The 19,558-nt window shown below is 38.7% G+C and overlaps 1 protein-coding gene across 1 annotated transcript in view; it reads right to left on the bottom strand.

The window, feature by feature from the left end:
• LOC122401338 (band 4.1-like protein 4) overlaps nt 1-19,558 on the bottom strand; it is a 137,797-nt gene that overhangs the window by 51,198 nt on the left and 67,041 nt on the right. Inside the window, exons 3-4 of the mRNA XM_043403415.1 lie at nt 1,718-1,822; nt 163-302 (exon numbers count right to left, since the gene is read on the bottom strand). Coding sequence (XP_043259350.1) covers nt 163-302; nt 1,718-1,822 — 245 coding nt within the window. The remainder of the gene's footprint in view (nt 1-162; nt 303-1,717; nt 1,823-19,558) is intronic.

Genomic DNA, 19,558 nt, shown 5'->3' with positions numbered 1-19,558 from the left:
ACCCTATTTAAGGGACGAAATTTCGCACGTTGGTGCTTATAGTGGAAACGACAAGCGTCATGGTGCGTAATTCTGTTGGAAACGGCTAAATTATTTGCAACTGCGTGGCATCGGGTCGAGTTAGGAACTAGTTACGAGACAGGACAAATTCAATCTGCTCACCTCGTGATCTCTTCGATGAGTTTGCAAGGGTCGGCCGCGTAGAATTTCACACCGAAGTAGAGGGTGTGGACATCCGAGCTCGGGTCTCCTTTTTGGACTTTTAGCTGCTTTCCAATCTTCTTGCTCGGGTCGAGCCATTGCTAAAAAAGAATTCGAATAACTGTCGTGAATCGTTCCTAAATAATTAAAACCCCCGGACGATCGAGCCCCCGAGCCCTGAGACTGTTGATCAAGCGGACCGGAAATTGCAGGCAGCTCGACATTTCCCGTAGATAATAATCCTATCCTCTTATGGCCCGGGGGCGATGCAATCGGCTCCCTTCGGGGCATCTTCGTGTGAATTTTTAATCGTAGAAATCTAATTAACGGTAAACTGCTCGAACTTGCCGTTCCATCGATCGCGTTTCGAACGCTGAACCGTGTGAAACGATTTACATCGAGTGGCACAATATATTATATCAGGGAACGCGCCATCTTTCAACTTCAATCGAAATACTAATCGAACGATTTCTAAAAATTTTATTAACGACACTGTCTAATTCTATATGTACTTTGACACAGAGTACCAAATTTTAAAATTATTTCATCATTAAGAAAATGGCGAATATGTTTTGTTAACAACCCCAAAAGTCGATCGTATTCAAGTGCTGTGTAAAACGATTTACATCAGGCAACCCTGGGAAAAATTTAAATGGTAGATTCTAGAGGCCAAAATAAGACGAAAATCAAGAATACCAATTTCCTGATTGAGGCATCGTTAAAAAGTTATTAACAAAATTGTTGATAAAATTTGTCCATTTACACAAATTTTTTTCTCGAAATTGAGTAGGATTTCGTAGGAATGTGTAATGACAAAAAATGATTGTAATTAACCTCTCTAGTTAAAAATAATTTTTTCAGAACGATTTGAAATTTTTTTTTTCGTTGAAAAATTTGTTCATCTTCCTGAATTTTTTTCTCGATACTGAGTAGGATTTCGGGGATATGCGTAATGATCAAAAGTGATTGTAAATAATCCCTACAACTGAAAATAATTTTTTCAGAACGATTTGAAATTTTTTTTTCGTTGAAAAATTTGTTCATCTTCCTGAATTTTTTTCTCGATACTGAGTAGGATGTCGGGGGTATGTGTAATGACCAAAAATGATTGCAATTAACCCCTGCAACTAAAAGTAATTTTTTTACCATGATTAGAAAATTCCTAATTTCATCGAAAAATTTGTCTATTTACTGAATTTTTTTCTCGAAAATACGTAGGATTACGGGGGTACGCCTATTTACCAAAAATGATTATAATTGACCCCTGCAACAGAAAATAATTTTTTCAGAACGATTTGAAATTTTTTTTTCGTCGAACAGCACCTACTCTTCAAACAATATTTAAAAATTTTATCAATGTCTCCGTCTAATTTTATACGTTTTCGACAACGGTTTCACGATAAGAAGATCATTTTGTAAACAGTCCCAATAATCGATCGTCTAAAGTTCGAGAATACGTTTTACGATCGAGGTTTGTTAATTAACCGTAAGATATTAATAGAAACGATGTACGTACCGTCTGATTCCCGTGATCCAGATAACGCAGCCCGAAGTAAGCGGTCTCCAATAAATTCAGGTGCCTGAACACTCTGTCCAGCAGCTCCTGGCCGAGGTTCGAGCTCTGTAAACGAATAAAAAAAAAAAAACGAACGTTTGACTTACTGCATCGATACGGATGCCGTCGCGGCGACACGAATGAAATTACTTCCTGAACCGACCTACATTAGAATCATCGCGGAGGACTTTCGATCGGCGTTCGATCGAGCGTGTCGATGTAAATCGTGATGCGCACGCGTCATTGAGCACGTCGCAGGGACTGCATTAGAACGCGTTCGTTCGTTCGCGTTTCGCCGCCATCCATCGATATGATTCAGGGGTGCGTGACACGTTTCGTAACGGTACACGTGGCCGCGAACAGATTTCCATCTGGCGACTCGAGAACCCGCGTAATATGTCATTAAGCGCGTCGGAATTTTCCCTTTTTCCCGTGGATAATTATCCGCCCGGCAGTTAAAGAACGATTATATCGAGCGTAAGATTATTATGCGGATCCGTAGATCGGCGTTACACGAGCATCCTCCGCTGGTATCGCGATAACGCGTACTCGGTTCTTACGAGTCACGGAAAAAGAAGTGGATTGGAACGATCCTCTCCCGGCAATAAATTTCATCTTCCTCTTGGTCGTTTTACGAAACGCGTGATGTTCCGCAATGAGTCATACCGCCGCGGAGATTCTACGTTCAACAATAAATTGAAAGAAATAACTTTTTTTTATGGACCTCGGTTCTCGGGAATATCAATTCGCGAATCGCCATACGCGTTCCTACACGCAAAGCGCATATAAACGAGACACGATAAATCGAACTCTAGTTGAACATGCCTTTTCAACAGCCATTTTCACGATAACGCGGAAAACTGTCGTTCAGCGTTTTTTATTTATTTATTGGGCAGTTTGTATAATAGATAAAGTTGCAAGCAGTATTCGAAACGTCCAAGCAAAATTTTTATTCATTTTGTCTGGATGTCTGTTAAGCGAGAAGCAAATATAATGTCCATAAACATTTACAGAGATGGATGAAGAGTTTAATGATTTCAACTTGAAGCATTTAAGTAAAATTTTTATTAATTTTGTCTCGATGTCTGTTCAATGATAGGTAAATATAAAAATTAACTTTTTTCTATTATTAAATAACTTTTTTTCATATCATAAAATCATTTCATAAGAATTTTATTGAAATTTACAAACTTTATGAAGAATTGAATGATTTCACCTTGAAGCATCCAAGTAAAATTTTTATTAATTTTGTCTCGATGTCTGTTCAATGATAGGTAAATATAGTGTCACTGAAAATTTACAAACTGTATGAAGAATTGAATGATTTCACGTTGAACAATCCAAGTAAAATTTTTATTAATTTTGTCTCGATGTCTGTTCAATGATAGGTAAATATAGTGTCAACTGAAAATTTACAAAGATGCACGTAGAATTTAATGATTTCATCTTGAAGCCTCCAAGTAAAATTTTTATCAATTTTGTCTCAATGTCTGTTCAATGATAGGTAAATATAAAAATTAACTTTTTTCTATTATTAAATAACTTTTTTTCATATCATAAAATCATTTCATAAGAATTTTATTGAAATTTACAAACTTTATGAAGAATTGAATGATTTCACCTTGAAGCATCCAAGTAAAATTTTTATTAATTTTGTCTCGATGTCTGTTCAATGATAGGTAAATATAGTGTCACTGAAAATTTACAAACTGTATGAAGAATTGAATGATTTCACGTTGAAACATCCAAGTAAAATTTTTATTAATTTTGTCTCGATGTCTGTTCAATGATAGGTAAATATAGTGTCAACTGAAAATTTACAAAGATGCACGTAGAATTTAATGATTTCATCTTGAAGCCTCCAAGTAAAATTTTTATCAATTTTGTCTCAATGTCTGTTCAATGATAGGTAAATATAAAAATTAACTTTTTTCTATTATTAAATAACTTTTTTTCATATCATAAAATCATTTCATAAGAATTTTATTGAAATTTACAAACTTTATGAAGAATTGAATGATTTCACCTTGAAGCATCCAAGTAAAATTTTTATTAATTTTGTCTCGATGTCTGTTCAATGATAGGTAAATATAGTGTCACTGAAAATTTACAAACTGTATGAAGAATTGAATGATTTCACGTTGAACAATCCAAGTAAAATTTTTATTAATTTTGTCTCGATGTCTGTTCAATGATAGGTAAATATAGTGTCAACTGAAAATTTACAATGATGCACGTAGAATTTAATGATTTCATCTTGAAGCCTCCAAGTAAAATTTTTATCAATTTTGTCTCAATGTCTGTTCAATGATAGGTAAATATAAAAATTAACTTTTTTCTATTATTAAATAACTTTTTTTCATATCATAAAATCATTTCATAAGAATTTTATTGAAATTTACAAACTTTATGAAGAATTGAATGATTTCACGTTGAACAATCCAAGTAAAATTTTTAGTAATTTTGTCTCCATGTCTGTTCAATGATAGGTAAATATAGTGTCACTGAAAATTTACAAACTGTATGAAGAATTGAATGATTTCACGTTGAAACATCCAAGTAAAATTTTTATTAATTTTGTCTCGATGTCTGTTGAATGATAGGTAAATGTCACTGAAAATTTACAACTGTATGAAGAATTGAATGATTTCACCTTGAAGCATTTTCTGAGCCACGACACAGCTGTGACGAAAGAAGTCGAAAGTAAATACCCCAAAAAGTTGTGGCTTTCTTTCTCCGCCAAACCACATAACTCATAAGTGTATACAATGTGCGCTGTATTTGGAAATTAGAACATACAGAAACGTGCCTTATAAGGCTGCTGATGTTTCGGGCCGCCATATGGGGTCCTCCACAGAGCAACTTCTTCGAGCACCTTAAATGTCTCACTTTTTGTCGCCGTGTGGTTAAAACCCAATCCAACGATCTATGGTACTATTATATCGCCCATGGGACCTCGGGTACAAAAGAACACAGAAACGCGCGCGATAAACTAGCAGCTCGAGTAAAATACTAATGAGATCGGAACGTTACAAACTAGCGCAATTACGTCGTGATCGATAAGAGAACATACTTCGTTCGTTCGAAGAATTTAATCCTGGTTTCTCGACGTGCTGGAAGATAGCAGTAATCGAACGTACAGCACCGGTAATTATTAATTGCTCGACTCGGAATTCGACGCTTGATCTTGCAACCACGTGCGTCCAGGAACGGCGACCTAGTCAAAACATTAGCATTCCAACTCTCAGAAGGCCACCAAGTGACAATAAAAAATATTCGTACGCCACGCTATAATAACAAATTTGTTATAATATGTAACCTTCGATATTTTCTCCTGTTATGAAAAGCATGATATTATTTAACGCGATCGATTTGGATGGAACCGACAGAGATCACTGTGCAGAAGTCCCCTTGATAAGAAAACTGGGGAATACCAGGATTCGTAGATATTTTTCAAAATTAAATCGTCACGTTGGAAGTAACGAGGAAGAAATAGTCGCTTTAGCACCTCAAAGGGACACCTCAATTACAAAAATTAAAATTTTTCACTTTATCACTATGATTATAGTATCGATGGATCGGTGAGGTTCTCGCGATGAAAATGAGCCCAACACGATATAAATCGTTCAACTTTCACTAGTAATGATTTCGATTGGACTAATTTTAATTTCCCTAATTATTCGTAAATAAATAAATATTAATAGACTCTTATATCAACAATTATCTTTCATCTGCTATGAAAAATGGCTGTAGAACGATGTCCCCCTAGATTGCATCGCTCATCGATGGGGCCCCCTGTCTAGAACCTCTAACCTCCAAAATAGCGAAGTATGGATATCATTAATCCTGCAAAGAACTATTCGCGACGAGTCGGTGGTCGGTTTCCTAGCTAGCGTTGGCTTCGACCACATTCAGGCGGTGAATCGAGATTGAAATCGGCGGTTTCCGGTTCCCAGTGCTCCCCAGCGAGCCGTGACGCTCGTTTGTTTCCCTTCGCGATGCGTGTTTTCATGCCCGATCGTTTGTTCCTTGGAGAATACGGGGCTGCGTACGTTCCTCCACACGCGAATACACGAAGGAGGAAGAATATCCTCGAGTTTGCTCGTAATTAGCGTAGCCGCGTAACCGCCTCTCGTCCTTTACCCCCAACAGTCCCTTGTTTCGTCCTTACGTTTCTCCCTCTTGCACACGCGTGCCCTTTTTCCCCGTCCTTCGAACGAGCGTTCTTCGCGGCTCCCTTTCCTCCTCGATCTCTCATTACGCACGGACCCTTTCCCGTGTGTACACAGCCCCGGAATTCGAGGATAATAATTGAGGCTGTTGCCGATGTCTCCGACGATCTTGCGGTGGCTCGACTTTGACAAGTTGCGCGCGACGTGTATCGATCGTTACGATACACCGCCCGGTTCTCCAGACGATTGTTAGTTTGTACGGAATAATACTCGTCGTGGACGAGGATCCCACGAAGGTTTATACACCCGTGAATAATTTTCCGGGAAATTGACTTCGTTTTACGACACGGAATAATCTGCGACGCGGGGGGGTTGGCGAGAAAACGTGGAAACTGGGATCCAGGCCCTGGGATTGTCTTCGTTGTTTAGTAGCGGATCTTTTTAGGTGTAACTCGTCGTATACGTTAGGTGCACTACGGTATTCGAGCATGATCGAGGGTTTATGTAAAATTATGAACAGATCGAAGGGGTACAATATGGCTACCATTTCTGAAGCATATTGCAAACCCTCTTATGTGTCGACTAGGAGCCAGTAATTGGATCAGAAAGATAAAATGACGCTTTTTAATTTAAAAATATTATTAGTTGCGCTCCTATTCTTCTTAACGTTAAAATTACCAAAATGACCCATTTATAATTTCAAATAGTAAAAAATTCACTCGACTGGATTTTTTGAAAATTTCCCATAGATTTCTACCACTGCGTTATAGATTTCTCCAACTATCTATCGTTTTAATTACTTTGGTACAAATAAATACACTATAATTCTTGGTAGTCCTAGCGTTAAATGCTTGTAGTTTTAATTTTATATCGTACAGGCTGGGCCAGTGGTTTGTAACCCTCTCTTTTCACGGACTTCTTTTGGCAGTTTAATCGTGGCTCGTGGACCCTTTCTAGGGGCAAAAACTTGCACAAATCGCTCTACGAGTCCAGGATAAGCTTGCAAGGAAGATTAGAATTCTCTGAGACTCTGTATAAATTAAGTAGAATAAGACACTGAGCACAACAATTATAATAAAGTGTCTGAGGGAAGAAACTGGTTCATCGAACAATGAAGATATTAATGGATATCCTCGACAGTTACAACTGTTCGAAAATTACTGTTTCCATATTTTTAATCGATGTCAATGTCGCTACTGTAATTTAAGCATACCGTGCATGATCTACGTTTAGCGAACATTGTGCCCCGACCATAAACCGCGTCAATCACCGAGCGAACAGTTTAGCGAAACATTTAATAAACAACTAGCCCGTAATAAATAATAATACAGCAAACACGAGGAAAATATTACCCGGCTGGAAGCTTCGTACCGACATAATTAACGAGTCCCCGTCAGGCATTGACGACGTGGCAAATAAATAATACGGCAACCTCGAGGAATCAACGTTGTTCCGAAGTTCGGAAAATACCACCCTGCCAAGAATTCCGCTGCGGCGTAATTGATGACGCGCGATCCTCCTCCCGGACATAATTTCAACTCTTCAAATTGGGAACACGATGTTTCTTCCGCGGTTACGACCGTGAAACCTCGGCGCGAAATTAAAATTCAAATTAAGAAACCGTAATGATATGTCGAGGTGTTGTTAAAAGATAAAAGAAAAAAGAAGTACGGCGGAAACACCCCTTCGAAATTCTGGAACACGTTACGACTAATAAATCTTTTTCCCAACGGCGTGTTATTATAATAATAGCACTCTTGATTGATAGTTTCTGCTTTTCGTAATGCGTTTCATTATCGTCATTATTGTATAAAAACTCTGTGCTGCTATATGTTTACTATAGACAAATTTTTGAAAACATTAAATTGATGTTTGTTTGATATATTGGGTAAATTAAAAATAGAACATGTCGACGGTTGTGGTGTGTTTAATTGAACCTAACCTAATCTCTCTCTCTGTATGTAACTTGATTTAATTATGCTTTGTATAGACTTCTTGATTTTTTCTATACAAAATATTAAATCTTGCTCCTAGGATAAGTAACTATTCTTAAGGGATGAGTCTCATGTGAATGATAGAAAATTGAACCATTTTTCTTAATTTTTTTTTAAGGAAATGTTACATCTGACGTTATGATTCTTTTTTGCAGTTTACTTAGCTATTCATTGGAAATACAAGATAATTTTTGTATTAATTTTTATTAACTTTTAATGTTGTTATCACGTCCACAGTAAACATATGTTTAAACACTGGCGTAGGTAAATCAAAAAAATCAAAAAGATTTTTATTCGGTAGGTTTACAGTTATCGCCCGTACAAAAATAATTAATTTATGTTGCAAATTGACAAAATGGTGGAAGCTTAAAGTAAAAATTGCAAAATTTCGTCGTTTCTTTTGCAACTTTTTAATAAATAAGATATGATAAACTCATTATAACAATATGATTTTGGTACGGGCGAGAACTGTTGGTATGTGGAACAGCGTGTAAAAATTTCAAAGCAATCGAACGTATAGTTTTTGAGATTTTATCTACGCCAGTTAAGAAAGTAACATTTCAAGAGAAACGTGTTTAAAGTCTGCAAGATCATACTCATCGATCTCAGCTCCATACAGAATTCTTTTCAGAATATTGGTACCTAGATGACAAAAACGCTCAAATTTCAACTTTTAATAACAGCAGTTGTCTCTTGACCCTGTAGTAAACAATCCAGAATACTTGACATTTATCTCTCAAAATTTAACAGTACATTCTTAAATACATATACTTTCAAAAAATGATATAAAAAAAAATGATATTTTTGAGGTCTCACATGAGACTCCCCCCTTAAAACTATCTTGTATGCGAGCTCTATGTTGAGCCATTAGTCTAAATCGTAGTTCTAGTTATAAGATAGATATTGGTACATTTACGTTTATTGTACCTCTTTGTATATGTATATACAAAATATAAAAAAAAAAAACGTTGGAAATGTCGGCTCTCGTTCGATCACCAACGTTAAATTGCATTGGTCCCAGTCAGTACTGGGATGGGTGATCGCTTGAGGGTACATTGAATGGTTTTATATTTGTAAAAAAATTACTAGATGATAGAAGGTACTATTTGCCATTATTGTATACCATTTGCATCATTATTACACCCCCATACATGTTAATATCAAAAAAAAGAAAACAATGACCGCTCGGGGAACACCCCCCGTAGTCAAATTAATTATTAAATGGGATTTTATATTAGAAAAATGTTACTAAATGATAGAAGGTACTATTTGCCATTATTGTATACCGTTTGTACCATTATTACACCTCTATACTTGCTAATATCAAAAACAATGACCGCTTGGAGAACACCCCCGTAGTCAAATTAATTACTAAAAGGGATTTTATATCAGTAAAAATGTTACTAAATGATAGAAGGTACTATTTGCCATTATTGTATACCGTTTGTATCATTATTACACCTCCATACTTGTTAATATCAAAAACAAAGGAAACAATGACTGCTCGAGGAACACCCCCCGTAGTCAAATTAATTATTAAATGGAACTTTATATCAGTAAAAATGTTACTAAATAACAGAAAATATTTTACCTCTATCAGTTTTGCAATTAAAAAAAGATTGCTTCGTAAATGAAAATAAATGGAAAGAATTCAATAAAAGTTTCGTTTCGCCTATAGCGAATCACGAATACGAATACGAATACGAATACGGTACAAAAGGTAATTTGAGACGTAGCTGGCGCGTTCGTTAAAGCATTTCATTTAATTATAACGGTAAACATGGACAGGGAGAGGTTAAAGAGTCCCCGGGTGCCTTCCGTTCTTAACGAGTTTAAACTTGGAAATACAGCAGCAATACGTATTTGTAACGTGCTAGGGGGGGAGGGTGCTATTAGCGAAAGGACCAGCGCAAAAATGGTCCAAGCGGTTCGAGAAAGGAAATGAATCGTTAGATGACGAACCGCATTCAGGAACGTCCATTTGTCATGGGAGATGAGAAAATAGTTGAATATGTGCGTTCGAACTCGCGGGGAAATAATGTTCGGGTCTCGCTGGAGTATTCTAATGCGGTGGTTCTCGAGCAAGAAAACGACCTCGCTCCGCTTGGTTTCCATAAACTGTAATTGCAATTTATACCGAGGTGTATACAATTACGCTGATTAATCGTACGCGATAACTTGCACTCCCGGTTTGAAATTCTAACCCGCGATGAAAAATAGGTCTGCAATAATATTATAACGATTATTCCAGTTTCGATCCATTCAACGTACCCTTACAAATTCAGATTGTTTCTGGTACCAAAATATATAAAAATATTTACGTAATAATTAATTTGTTGAAAATATCCCAAAGAACGGAACGCGAGTTCGGATCAAAGACAGAGATTGGACGATTGTTGATGCAGCGAGGTACGTAGTTCGCGAAGAGATAATAAATACCTTCCCTCCTCCGCCGACTCTACATCACAATCGGGAGTAATTTCCTTCACAATACAGTGCCCTTCATGAATAGTACGAACGATTTTATTAAAGCGTTCCCTTATCTTTCGCCGCTCTCGTTGAATCTTCAGCAACGCGTACGAACACGATCCAGATGAAATATAGCGTTCGCAGGCCAGCCAAGTATATCGCGATGCTATCGGTCGAACGAGAAATAAAAACCCCGCGATCGAGACAATGTTATCATAGGAAGAACCGAAAGAGAGACGTTCGAGCCTCGATCGCGAAGTACAAAACCTCGATAAGTCGAAATTTAAAGGAAACGAGATGTGTCTCGCGTTTGCAGAAGCTCGTCGAGCGATTTCAACTTACGAAAAAAAAAAAACACCTTTTGCTCCCGCCAGAGTTAAGGGTTAAACAGGTTCGAAGTTATAGCGGCTGAACTGTACTTGGGGGAAAAAAGAAAACGAGCGGAAAAGAAACGTTCGACGGTCCCAAGGTTTACCGGCCCATCCCGACCGGTTGCTCTCGCGAGTCCTTTTAAATCACGGGGTAATCTATGTGGCCGGGGATCGAAGAGCTTTTCGAAAACAGAAACCAGCTCGCGGACGGGGAACACGCCCGGACAATGCCGTGGATCGCCTCTGAAAGCCAACCTGTTTGTCCCGGCTACGTGATCCGGGGAGCTCGCGTGGCTTCTGGATACATCGGATTTCGTGAATCGGCCGGCGTCTCCGTTGAATCGCAAACAGGGGAAACGGAAGGAGAGGACGGGGAAGAGGGGGGCTGCATTTTTCAGCGAGATTTATGCCACGCTGCTGGAAACCGCGCAGAAAAGCGGCGAAATCAAATCGCGTTATTAAGCAAATTGCTACTTTGCAACTTTCGAGACTCTGGGACTTCTAACGACATGGAAATTTGTCTTTGACTGCTGTAGATAGTGACGAGACATAGGATATACATTGTTCGTGAAAAATGGTTTTCTATTGTACCTGTCTATGTTAATCATTGGCTTTTGGACCTAAAACAAGGTGAGCAGGACGTATGTTTACGTGAACTTTTCTTTATTGTTTCCACGCGTGGAATCTAGTCCTGAAGTACGTGTAGAAATCCAAAAATGAAGCGTTAAATATCTTCGCAAATATGTGTCTGGTTATTTAATCGCCAGAAGTTTGAATAAAGTCTAGAACAGAAGCGTGAACGCGGCGAGCATTGATCCCGGAGTTTTAATGACCGTAGAAACCGTGTAACGACGCATGGATTCAGGAGCAGAGGGAACCGCGAGGAAACATTGGCAATCCGGCGACGTATCCCGAAAAAGTGCCCTCGAGGAGTGCACCCGGAGTCCCCGACCTCCCTGTCCACTCCGTAGCAAAGCAAAGGTTCCTAATCGGCGAATCGTAAGATCGAAGGGGTATCGCTTCAACGTCCGCAAGAAGAATCGAGCGTGGATCCCAGCCGACTGTTCGATCCCTTTCCCGCCTCGTTCTCCGTCCCTCCTCGCGGCGGAGGAGTTCGTCCGGCCACTTCCAGGATGCATTGTTTTCACCTTTTTTTTTTTTCCATCCCTTCTTCCCTCAGCTTTCGAACGGCCGGCGGCTCGGTTTCGTGTATATACGACGGCTGGGTCTCTCGGTATCGCCGGATACGTACGTATACGTATAACAGAGCGAAGGTCTATGCCCTGATGCTCCCGGCCCGATGTTCGGGGTCGGGGGTACAGGAACACGCGGGAGGCAGCAGAGTAGGAGTCGCTGGAAGGGAGTAGTACGCCGTGGACGACTCGATAGAATCTGGTGGGGGTTATTCCAGGTGCCTTTTTTCACCTTTTGCTTACATAATGTATTCTCAAACGTACATACGGCTCCGGGTACTCTGCTACCAGCGAGACCCTTTACGTATGGCATCCGTATGGGCACTCCGGTTGGTGTTGGTACGTGCGTCCGCAGGTACGCGTCCACGTACGTGCCCGTCGACCGTACCTGTGTAGGTGTACGTGTACGTTTGCACCAAACCCGGGGGACACTCTTATCGTTGTCCACCTATACCTCCGTGTGGTCGTTGCACCGTGGCCCGGCGTTGTCGTCGTCGTTGTACGCCCGCAAACGTGACGGAGGCGTGTCACATCGGAATACAAAAGGTATAATACCCACATACCGATGCCGCTAACTCGGACCTACCGGGGAATACCAATTTTCGAGGTACGAGCTTGGTCACCGGGCGGCGCCGCGGGCTTACAGCCCGCTGGACACGGGATTTGCACGCGTTCACGTATGTGGAGCCACAGGTGAATATCACCCTTGTAATTAACCCTTTAACTTGAGGATATTCTTTACTGTTAACCTTGCAAAAAATTGCTTCCTTCTTTTACATTTTTTTTAAGAATTATATGTGCAAGGTCCTTGTAAAGCTACAGGTGATTATCACCCTTGTAATTAATCCTTTAACTTGAGGATATTCTTTACTGTTAACCTTGCAAAAAATTGCTTCCTTTTTTTACATTTTTTTGAAGAATTATATATCCAAGGTCCTTGTAAAGCTATAGGTGAAATATCACCCTTGTAATTAACCCTTTAACTTGGGGATATTCTTTACTGTGAAGCTTGCAAAAAATTGCTTTCTTTTTTTTACATTTTTTTGAAGAATTATATGTGCAATGTCCTTGTAAAGCTACAAATGAATGTCACCCCCTTAATCCAGGGATATTCTTTACTGGTGGCCTTTCAAAAAACCATTTGCATATTTACATTTTTTTTAAAGAATTGTATGTGAATAACACCCTTATAATTAACCCTTTAACTTGAGTGCATTCTTCACTGTTAACCTTGCAAAAAATTGCTTCCTTTTTTTACATTTTTTTGAAGAATTATATGTGCAATATCCTTGAGTAGCTACAGGTGAATATCGCCCTTGTAATTGACCCTTTAACTTAAGGATAGTCTTTACTGTTAACCTTGCAAAAAATTGCTTCCTTTTTTTACATTTTTTTTAAGAATTATATGTGCAATATCTTTGTAAAGCAACAGGTGAATATCACCCTTGTAATTAACCCTCCCTAATCCAGGAATATTCTTTACTGGTAGCCTCTCAAAAAATCCATTTGCATTTTTTACATTTTTTTTTAAAGAATTGTATGTGAATATCACCCTTATAATTGATCCCTTAATTTGAGGATATTCTTTAATGTTAACCTTTCAAAAAATTGTTTCCTTTTTTACATTTTTTTTGAAGAATTATATGTGCAATATCTTTGTGGAGCCACAAGTAAATATCACCCTTATAAATAATATTCTTGACTGTAAACCTTCCAAAAAATCGATTCCTGTTATTCACATTTTTCGTGAAGAACTATTACACGTATGTGCAATATTCTATGTTCAAATGTTTACATATTTTTTTAATCCAGTAAAATGAAATACAAATGTAAACACAATGTAGCCACTGCGTCAAGAGGGTTCTATTTCTAAAATTTTACATACTAAAAATATATTTTTCTGCTGTTAGATTCACGTTCGTGAAATTGGACAAAATTGCATTCAGTTTATTTTGTGGTATTATTTGAACGTTATGTGATTGCACTAATCACTGAATTTTATAGTGTAGTAGCGAACTTTGTGTTCAAAACAGTGTAGTTTATTGAACGTAAAAGTACAACAAAAGTATCGAACGTACTTAATTAGCCATTCACGTTTCATCACAACAATACACAATACCAAAGAAATTAAAAATAATTCTGAGCATAAATATAAAGAAATAAACCCAATATTAACTGGAATAATACGTATATCGATGGAATTTTTTTGTAACAAAAAAAATCTGAAATCTCTTAACGAAGTCGATATGAAAGTCTGTGTGACGCAAAACGAACGATGATCGATGGGACGGACAAATGTGGACGAACGTCCATAACACGGAACGCTACTCCTATTGATAATAGGTTAATTAAGCACAGACTCTTCTACGGTTCCTCTCGCGTCGATTAATCACGCTGTTTTAAACAATACCGATTGTTAGAGATTTTACTGTTTGAAATTATAAGAAAATTAAATTGTCTCTAAAAACTAGTATTCAACTCAAATGTATTGTATTATGTTCGTTCGCTATTACTGTATCTTAACGTTGCACGAGCTTTTCAATCCCTTCTTTAGAGAAATTTCGTTGCTCGGACCATCCGTGAATATCGCTATTTACCTTTTCAGAGCATTGAAATCTTTCCTCATTTAGACGATTCTGCTCAAATTTCAATGAATAGTAACCGTATATGGTGCTAAATAGTGTAAATCTAAAGGAAGATTTTCCCAGTTTAACTCCTTAATAAACAATCTTAGGAATACGTAATCTCTTTTCTGGGTTTTTAAAGTATTTTGTACTAATCTAATACACTAATTATGGAGCAACTGGGCAATTTTCGATAGTGTATCATCGTCTAAATCAAGAAAAACCTAATTGAAATTTCTGAAACCACGTATGACACATTCGAACCCTAACGTCACCTCCACACACTTTCCAACTGTACTTTACTACCTTGTATAACTGTAGTGCCTCTCCCAAACTCATAAAATAGTACGTGTCGAAAATGCATTTTACTAAATGACACATCTGCATGATTTATGCAAAAAGAAAACAACAAAAATGCCTAAAATATAATTGAAAGTAGTCAAGTGTCTAGGATCGTTCCATAATTAGATGCTGCATACCATTCCCAATAATTTTAAGAAAAATGTATCAAATACAATCACTGATTTTCAGAATTTTTCACTGTTTATTTCTTTTTATTATACATACAAAATGAAATAGATTCGATCCAACATCCAATTGCTCCATTTCTCGAATTAATATTTCACCCGCTGGAAGGGGTTCTTACGAGTTCGTACTGTCATGGCGTAGGCCCCCATAGAAATAAGTATTACTCATAGCGATAAGGTTTGTCATAACTAGACTGCGGATCTTTATGCAAATTCATATTTTTATTAATAAAATTAATGAAATTGAAGCTTTATAAAGGGTTGTCTCAACCCCTAAATATAATAATTCGTATCTTACTTTATTTCTTATATTTTTGCATATTAAATGCATTCTGTAGTTTTTTGAGGATTAAAATTTCCCATAAATGCATAAACATCCGCAGTCTAGTCATAACCGATACACTAAGTAGATGACGAACTTGTTGACTCCTTTATTGGTAAAAACAACTAGACCTAACCCAGACCTAAACCAAAAATTATAAAAGCGTACCACTCCTGGGCCTTCTCATTTCCACGTCTGATTTTATAAGAAGTGCATCAGTGTTGAGTCTCTGAATAAACCTCAGAGTATATCCTGATATCTTTGTCCGAGTGTTTGAACCCTTCCCAATCAAAATCATCCTAATATTGTGACGCTGCAACTATTTGGACGAGTCTAAGCAACGAGACTTGCCAAAACGAAACGTCTCTAAGCGGCGTTCGATCGACGAGCAACCCGTACAGAAGCGTTCGAAATCAATTAGTCGCGACGATCGATCACAATTAACACCCCGTAATCTTTCTTACTCCGCGGCGATCCCGCGAGCCATAATCGACCAGACGAAATAAACACGGATCGGCTCGTTACGCCGGGGGAGGGGAAAAATAAATTACAGCCTCGCGCGGCGGGAAAGGTAATCGTTAAGTAATTAAATAAATTAGTTAATTAAACGCACGCGAGAGGGAAACACGAGCGGTCGCGTATACTAATGCGCCTTTCGCTCGCCAACGGCGAGGAGGTTTCGCGCGCGGGGACGATACCTCAAGTTGTTTGTCACTTTTTCCGAGCGTTCGCCGGTAAGCTTCGCCACGGCTTGGTTACGATCGACGAGCCGGAGTAACTTATCGCTGGAAAGAAGCAACGCTTCGGTAGTTCCCGGTACGCCGTGGTATCGCGTGTTCTCGCTGTGCTTCACCGATTCCCTCGTCCAACCAGCCATTACCATTTTTCACGCGCAAATCTATGGATACATTAAACCCGATATTCCGCGAACCGCGCTAATTTGCTCCGAGCGCGTGCACGTTCGCGCCATAACGCAGGGGAGGGGGGTAGATCATCCCAAACGCGATCAAAACTGAAACAATTAATTTTCAATTCCTAATCGATGCCCTCGACATCAGACCCATCGATATCGACGTCTCTTTTGGTTTACAAAACTATTTCAAAGACCATGTCATGGACACTATCTTAAAGCTATATAAACAAATTTAAAAATTTGCAATAATTGTTAATGATCTCATAATCGATGCAACATTAAACCCAAAAGGAAATATAGAACGTAATTATGTAGCAAGAATTCTAATACGATATTCCAATGTTCTCCAAAATGGCGCCTAGGCATCATAGAGGGCGCATTTCATTGCTCGAGAGTGGTACAATAGTTTGTTTCTTACGATCGAAATTTTAATTTTCTTCTTAAATTAGCTTAAAATCCGCTTAATTAATTTTACTTTCATTAGTGTTCTGCCTCAAGATAATTTGTTCCTCCTTTTTCATTAGTCATTTCTTCGTCTCTGGCTCTTTGAGGAGCAACATGATCCCCGTGGAAAAGCTTTCATAACGCGCAAAGGGAAATGTACACTACTTACGATAGAGTCTTGCAAAGTAAGGAGCTTATTTAACAAATCCTTGTTTGCGACTTCTTTTGAAGCTTCCCGGGTAAAAGTCCAGCGAGAACTTTTAAAGGTCTTTGTTTTCAGCATCTGGAGCCAACTCGAATATATCGGACGGTCAATAAGCAACAGAGTTTGCTGTACGAAGCTCATAATTGAATACTTTATAAACAGCAGGGGTCAGGGAAATCATGCATAATCTATTAGACACGGCAACGTCCCGCGACAATACTTCCAAGGTCCTTTTACTGCAAGGACCTCGACGAGCTGCTACTAGATTTTTCAAGATCTGAACTTACGCTACGAGACAACTTCTTGTCAATTTTATTGTAACTAATTTAAATTTTGATTTCATAATTAGCTCTTTATCGCATTCAAGATCACTACTTTCATTAAAACTGTTGTTATCACTTTGATAAAATATATTCTCAAACAAGGTACACCAAACCACTGAAATTATTTGTTCTGTTGCAACGGATCGGCATTACTTTGAAATAAACCAGAATGAACTAGTTGAATCTCGTCTCAGTTTCAATGACGTATCAGAACGTCATGTGAGAACGTACTGATACGTCAAACGCGGCCAAAGGGTTAGGAAAATAGAGCAAAATTTTGTCTCAATATCTAATTATTCATATTATATTTTGAATAATTCTGTTATTCGATGTTATTTGGACGGTTATCTAAATTCAGGACTCTTTTAGCGGTGTGATCCGCGCCAGGATAGATAAAAATGGTTGCCCGTAGCAAGTAATAATGAATTTTGGCCACGTTTTGGGGGTACCTTGTCCGACTGCGAGTAAATATGAAAGATTCATTCACCGCGGATCAAGCGGTTAACCGTATCCCGATTCACCCGTTCGTCGAGCCGTGTAAAAGAAAAAGGAAACAGGCATTCCTAGCGAAGGCATTTTCTATCACAGTCGGGCCCAGTTGTCTATAAATAGTTCCATAGACGTCCCGTAGAATGCGTAGTCCATACTTAATATGCCCGTGGCACAAGAAGGTTTCGACGACCGCAAGGACAGTACTTCGTCAGGCCATTTGTCACTTTTTCTAAGCCGCGCCGCTAAGCTTGACGTGAAACGTCGTGTACCCTTGCTATTTATGCTTCGTGGGATGGCCAGCGTCGGCGTACGAGGAGTCACTTAGGTGGAAGTAACGCTTCGATAGTTCTCGGTACCGCGTTATTATGTGTACGCGACGCGTCGGTAGTTCTTGTTTTCGCGACAGGCATTTCTGCCCGACCTGCGCGGGGCGTCTTACAGTCTTCGCGGAGTGATCTTTAATGTATGGGAAACGCTGCGGATTCGTGGCACGAAAACGAAAAAAAAAACCACTGCTACACGTGTGTCCGATATGACCTCCTTTCCAAGCTACCAGCCATTATCGTGTTTCGTCGTTTCCGATCCACTGGCACGAACAGTCGTTCACTTTCCAATCTGTTACAAAAATAATTAACGGGACTTGACTATCAAATTTAGCGGATGAGTTACCGAGTACTGTCCACATTTATGAGAAACTGCACACTCCGTGTACTATGCTGCATTTGCAAAAATTTGATTCATCATAGAGCTCAAAGAAAACTTTGGAACACTCATAAACCATTTTTTGGGGGGTCAAATCATCCCTCGAAAAAGATGCAGACTATTCTTTTTCTCAGAATACTAGTATTGTAATGTTTCAAAATATTCTGGGTTTCTAGGATCCTCACATTCCCTCGTCAGTGATTCAAATTATTTTGAAGTAGTTTAATCTACTTGGAGAGAAAATGATTTAGTAACATGAAAGCTTGCTTAGCTACCTAGCTCACTGCTTGCTAGCCTAGCTAGCTCACTTCTTGCTAGTTACCTAGCTCACTGCTTGCTAGCCTAGCTAGCTCACTCCTTGCTAACTAGCTAACTCAATGCATGCTAGCTAGGTAGCTCACTGCTTGCTAGCTAGATAGTTCACTTCTTGCTAGTTACCTAGCTCACTGCTTGCTAGCTAGCTAACTCAATGCATGCTAGCTAGGTAGCTCACTATTTGCTAGCCTAGCTAGCTCACTTCTTGCTAGCTACCTACTTCTCACCTTGCTAGCTAGCTAGCTCACTCCTTGGCTTCCTCTGAGACGAACGCTTCTACCAATATTAATCGAGTCGACCATTATCGCGGAGTTATTGCAACGATGTTGTAGTAGATCATTTGCAGAAATAAAAAGTCCATGGTATGTTTTAATGGCGAGGAAGACGGTAATCTGCTTATCATTGAGATGCTCGCGGGCGGAAATCAGGTCTCTATATTGGTGAGTGCTTCGAAAGATAGCCACCCGTCCCCCAACTTGGAATGCTGCTTGAGAAGATAGCATTCCATAGATAACTATAAAACGTGATCCATACATTAAAATCGATGAAACTTCCTACGCTTTCTAACGCAAAATAATAAAGTAATATTCAATCTATCAATAAATGTTACTTGTTAACAATTTACTTCAAAGTTTAGAACACTTCGAGCACCTATTTGGGGTGTTCGGTCACTTCTGGAAAAAATTTTAATGGGAGATTCTGGAGGCAAAAATAAGACGAAAGTCAAGAATATCAA

Source organism: Colletes gigas, unplaced genomic scaffold (genome assembly GCF_013123115.1).
Source record: "Colletes gigas isolate AHSC1104 unplaced genomic scaffold, ASM1312311v1 Colletes_gigas_Sc00024, whole genome shotgun sequence".
In the NCBI taxonomy this organism is placed as follows: domain Eukaryota; kingdom Metazoa; phylum Arthropoda; class Insecta; order Hymenoptera; family Colletidae; genus Colletes; species Colletes gigas.
This window is presented reverse-complemented; position numbering and strand designations above follow the sequence as displayed.